The 6000-nt window shown below is 34.6% G+C and overlaps 1 protein-coding gene across 1 annotated transcript in view; it reads right to left on the reverse strand.

The window, feature by feature from the left end:
- The window catches only part of LOC140145957 (uronyl 2-sulfotransferase-like), a 65203-nt gene extending 59408 nt beyond the window's left edge, over window positions 1-5795 (reverse strand). Inside the window, exon 1 of the mRNA XM_072167693.1 lies at window positions 5431-5795. Coding sequence (XP_072023794.1) covers window positions 5431-5635 — 205 coding nt within the window. The 5' untranslated portion in view covers window positions 5636-5795. The remainder of the gene's footprint in view (window positions 1-5430) is intronic.
- Window positions 5796-6000: the final 205 nt, after the last annotated feature.

Raw genomic sequence — 6000 nt, forward strand, 5'->3', positions numbered from 1 at the left:
AACCCGAGATGGGGGGGGGTAGGTCATACAAAATTCACATGGAGATAGGAGGGACAGAAGATTAAAATCCCCTATAATAACACGCTAATTTGTCTAGGTTTGGACCGTGGATTTTCATGAACCTCAAGCGTGCGTCTCTTAATACGGACTAACCTAGGTAAACAAACACACAGACAGACAAAATGGTTTTCATAATCATGGAATCCATATAAATTGAAATTGCAGGCTATCACGGGAGCAAATTTTTAAAATTCACCTCATTCAACCCAATTGGGGATTTGGGCTACCAAATCGCTAGTCGGGCAATCTTCATGATCTTTGCTTTTCAATGGAAAATTGCCCTGGATGACAACAATGAAAATATCGACTATTTCTGCTGGTTGCGCACGAGATAAAAGCACCGAGTTTGACATTTTCAGAGCATGAAGGGAAAAAGGGAAAATAAAAACGGAAATTCTGACAAAACTATAATATATAGACCCACACGATGTGCTTTACAGAGGTGGGAAATATCTTTCTTTACAGTACGACAGCAACTTAGCTCACTTCCGGTAATTTTTACCGGCGTGACCTCTGCTGTTACGTAACGCAATATTGAAAATCAGGTGGCAAATACGGTTTTTCAGAAAACATCAAATGGAATACACGAGTCGTTTCTCCCTTCATTTCCATATTGAGCCCATAGATAAGATATGAAACATGAGTATAAGGCAAAAAATAACGTGTAAAAGTTGAATTATTGTGGAAAAAATGAATGCTTTTGGTTTCGCGAAGTAGCCTTAAAAATGAGAGAAAATGCATGTCACGATCACTAAAATGGTTATATCTACAGCTTTGAGGAAACGCCGGTCTAATGCTTTTCTGTTGTGATAAACATTAATTAATCACAGCTTGTATTAAAATTTCAGCGAAAATGAGTGGTGGAACAACCTACAATCAGTAAAATTACCATAACTCGCAAACGCGTTGCTCGATTGACATGATTTTTTCACTAATTTAAAACAAATAACATTGCGCATATTTTGGTTACTTTAATTGTCATTTTTTGGTATCAAAACGTTGTAATATATGCATTATTTAAGGCATATTTGACACATGATTGCTATTATAAGCGCATTATCTCAAAATTCACTTTTAAAACAATTTAAAACTAATCAAAATTAAATCATATTGGAAATATAGAGTACAATCAGTTAAAAATACCTACTGAAATAACAAAAAAATCATAAAACAAAACAATTGTTTCCCAATAGTTAATAGGAAAATGTAAATGTAAATTGGCAAAAAAAAAAAAAAGAAAGAAAGAAAGAAAGAAAGAAAGAAAAAAGAAAGAAAAAAGAAAGAAAGACAAAAAGAATAAAAAAGAAAGAAAGAAAAACAGCATTACATGGATTCGAACTCGAGATCTCGGGGGCGAGAAGCAAAGCCAGTAACTATATGCCACCGGGAGACTGATGACAATTGCACTCGATTTCAGCGTATTTAATCCTATCATTGCAATGCTACTGTATTGTGTTATCGAGCTTCGATCCAATGAAATCATTCATTAAAACTCATGTTTTGGTCGTATTCAGCATTTATCTAACGTATATTTTGAATATACACGGTCACATTATACATACCTTCCTAACTTTGATATGTTTATTGGTAATTATTCCTCCATTTAAGCCAAATGAGCACGGTCTACCATAATGTTAAATAAATATATATTACTTTTTAAGTTATATTATTCTGGTAGACCGTTAATGCGTCATTAATTCTTGTTATCCTTGTTATAAATAACTTCGCATGAATAACAACAGCTCAACCATAGTGTAGTGGTTTGCTTACTGCCTTTTGATCATGAGGGCTACGGTTCGAAGCTCATTGTCGCCGATATGTTTACTTTTAAATCCTGCTCTTTATCTCTTTTTTAAATTTTTGAATACCAATAATAAGCACATTTAAAATGTGTAATTGTATATAATTGTATATACACTTTTTGGCATGGCATTGTTACGTTGAATTAGCGTGTCTGTGATGGGTAGTTGAAGGTCTATATTAAAGAGTTTAACGTGCATTCCGATAATAGCATTTGAAATAGGGTAATGAGTTTGAAAGATCAATGATGAGACAAACATCATGATTCTGTTCTATTTATTTCTATATTTTCTTAATTTCTTATTTGCTTTGCTTTTATTATGTTTGTAAATTCTACCAAAGGAGAATTTATATGTCCACTCTAATATAAGCAATCAATGTGTCAAATATTCCTTGAAAAATGCATGCATTGCAGGGTTAGATATTCAAAAAAATGTTTATTTCAATAAATGTTTTTAAAAATTGGCTAATCATGTAATGCATAATGAAATTATCTTGACATCACTGAAAAATTATGAAAATCGAGCAACGCGTTCGAGAGTTATGGCGATTTTATTGATATTAATAGATTATTTTTTCGCATCCCCTATACATGTACAATCAAGTGCAAATTTGCTGGGACACTTTCATAGTTCAATGACCCTCCCCGCACCCCTTATTCAATGTTGTATACCAAACGCCTCATTTCTTACATCGCCTATATTTTTGCTCCAACATTGGTTGGTGGGGTAGGGAGGGGATTCGAAATATGTTGGAAACTATACAAATAAAATATCACATGGTGAACTTCATATGACCGGTTTTATTGAACAGAGGGCGCGAAATATGAACAAGTGTCCCAGGGAAATTTGCACTTGATTGTAGTCGTAGGTTGAAAAGTTGCGTTCTTTGATTCCTCGTGTCGTGAGCGCACGTTGCAAGTGTCACGATGCTTCACGAAATGGATGCCAGCCGGCGCTGCCTATTATACATGTTATGTTGATTAATATAGCAATTAAAAACGTCTATTGTTATATATTTTATAAATGCAATGTAACAAAATATTGTAGTCGTCAAAGAAGGTAGTATCATCTCATTTAACTGAAGTACAAGCAGTTTTGAAAAGATTGTTGTTGAGTGAGATCCTTGAACATGTTGAACGAAAAATAACATAGCAAAAGAATACCCTTCGCTCGAACAAGTTGCGATGGCTTAGTGGACAGAGCGAAGGTATGCAGTGCGGAAGGTTGAGAGTTCGATTCCCATGTTATCTAATCGATTATGTGGAATTTTTCAGTTCGTTTTTCTTTTCTTTTTTCCTCTCCCTTTTGTCTTTAATAATTAGGCCTAATGAATGTCAGCTTGAAGGCCCACTTTTTTCAGGATTTAGTTCTTGTTCATGTTTAAGCCTAATCATACATTCGAGTTCATATCTTTTTAAAAAAATGCATTTAAGTTCAGTAGCTTTCAATATGAAATAATCAAATAAAGCATGTCAAACTTAAGTAATTTTTAAAAGTTCAAGAATATATATATAGGCCTAGGCCTATCAAATAAAGGAACGTCAACACAGATTTTCACGATTTTTGAATTGGACTAGACCCCTCCCCTATCGGCAACATATTTTATGAGCTTTTATGCATACATATCAAATCATGAGATGCACGAATTTCAAACCTAATATTTTGGCATATTTGTAATTTTTACACAATGTCCAACTTACACCTCGGATTACACCTAATTGAATCAGCCAAGTTCGTTGTCTAGATAGAGCAACTATAACTTTGATGTCTTATTAAGACTAATCCCCATAGAACACCACAGTTAAGCGGTCAAGATATTAAGTGTTTTCTTTCATTTTTATCTCGCTACTTCTGCTTCAAATGTAACGTGAAAACCTTCCTGACAGTTATTTACTAATATTATAAATATTGTTATAATTTTTGGAATAACAAAACTTCAAATTTGCCCGAAATCGTATATTATGGCTTTAATAAAATATGAAAACTAGGATTTAAAAATATGAGTTAAAATCAAATCAAAAATCAAAGAGAGGTGCTTGCGGGGTTCGAACCAAGATCGAACTTCCAAATACATGTATTTACCACTAAGCCATACCAGAGATATGATTAATTCGGTGACAATAATAGCAATGTTATTCCCAATCAGTGGCTCACTCGTGCATTCTATTTCTGGAATGAATTAACACCGTCCAAATAATGTAACAGAAACCTTTATGCTGACTTTTAAAATTGTTTGAACGTTGGGAGTATTATTTTCAAGTTAAATAACCAACAATGGACAATTGACAATGGAAGTTCTTTGCAGGAAAAACATCGGCCGTACAATATATGGCGTGACAGTAGTCACGCACAAAGATAAACATTTCAACATGTTCAATATACGACTGACAATATACCCCAACCAAAATTCACGAAATTTTCAGGCAAGCTAACTTAAGTTATTCTATAACATGACACCCATTTTTGATTCCGGCGCATTTTCTTGCTTGATGATATGAACATTTTTGTGTTCGTGACATGCAATTTTTCTCATTTTCCGAGCTACTTTGGACATGTTCAAGCTTCTTTTTTTTTCCATTTAATTCAACTTTTACACGTTATTTGTTGCTTTACACAAATGTTTGATGTCTTATCTGTGGTCAGGGTACATGAATGGAGCAATATACGACCCGTGTCTTCCATTTCTGGAGCTATTTTGATAAAAAGCGTTTGCCGGCTAAAATTTCAACATTGTGTTACGTAACCCGTGTTCACCAACCCGTATAAATTTTCTGTCGAACAAAAGAGGTCACGAAGTTGCTGTCGTACTGTTTAGCAAACTATATTAGTTTGAGACGCTAAAAAATCAATTCCGTAAAAAGCTCGCAGGCGAACTCAAGGCCTATAAAAATCAAAAATATCACACTAAAAGATACAATTTGATGCTTAATTTTAACACCAGGATTTAAAAAAAATGTATATCCAAGCACCAAGTTTTTAACTGACATTACAGAAGAAAAAAAAAAATATTGCTTTATATTTGACCGAGAAAATTAATTTTATAGCAAAAAGGTGTATCTCTGAATTGTGCTGATTTTAACATGTATCGATCGACTTTTAGCGCGACTAAGCATTTCTAAAGAATCGGTTGTCCAGGTAGGTGACTGTAACCGTCTATTTTGAATGGGGCTGTCAGCCTTGTATCAGGAGGGTGAAAGTGCATAGGAACAATGTCGGTAACTACGGCACGCAATTGTTCGACCTAGGCTACATCATTCGCCATTTTGTAAATATTAACGCATGATCGTTGCTTTGAAGTTTCGATAATTGATTTGTATTGAATTTATTTTGCTTCAAAAATGTGCAGGAAAATAACTTTTTACTGGATATTCAACAAATGAAATATAAAAACAACAACAAATGCTAACAAGATTTTCTTCACAAACACACATAAAACTATCAAAGCAGGTCTGAAATGTAGGTCTAACCCCTTGCCCCCCCCCCCGAAATATTTCTAGTACTTACTGCCCCACATACAAAGTAAACGCGGCTTGACATTTAAACAATGATTTAGTTTACTATAGTTTACCTGCATTTGGAACATTACTGTCCCGAATTTCGCCGCCTCTAGTAGTAGATTGGTCCACAGTGCCATGTACATGGGTTATGTGTTGACGCATCCCTATCCACGTATAATTCACGTAGTAAAATATTATGCATATACACACAGCCAAAAGAAATAATGCAGTCCAAAACCGACTCAAAAGTTTCATTTGAAATACACATACATGCATTTTATCATAATGTGTCGAAAGTCACTTAAACTCTATGTGATCAAATAAACAAACAAATCTCCAAATCCGTGTTAAGTACAACAGCGAAATATGCTAATTACAAAGGTGGTCAGATTGGCATTTTACAATGCCCTGTCAAGGTAGGTTTGAATACCGACAACCTGACACAAAGAAACTCCGTTGTTCACCCACCTTTGCACAAAAGAGTTGAGGCCAGGACAACCTGACACAATAGCGGAATCGACCAAGCGTTAACCTCATATTCATGTTATCGTGATTATCGCCCTCTTTTGACTGCCAACACGTATACCTTTATACAGGGGATATTTGGTCAAATCATATCCCTGGTCAAATCTAATGGAGCA

Source organism: Amphiura filiformis, chromosome 2 (assembly GCF_039555335.1).
Source record: "Amphiura filiformis chromosome 2, Afil_fr2py, whole genome shotgun sequence".
Taxonomy (NCBI): Eukaryota; Metazoa; Echinodermata; class Ophiuroidea; order Amphilepidida; family Amphiuridae; genus Amphiura; species Amphiura filiformis.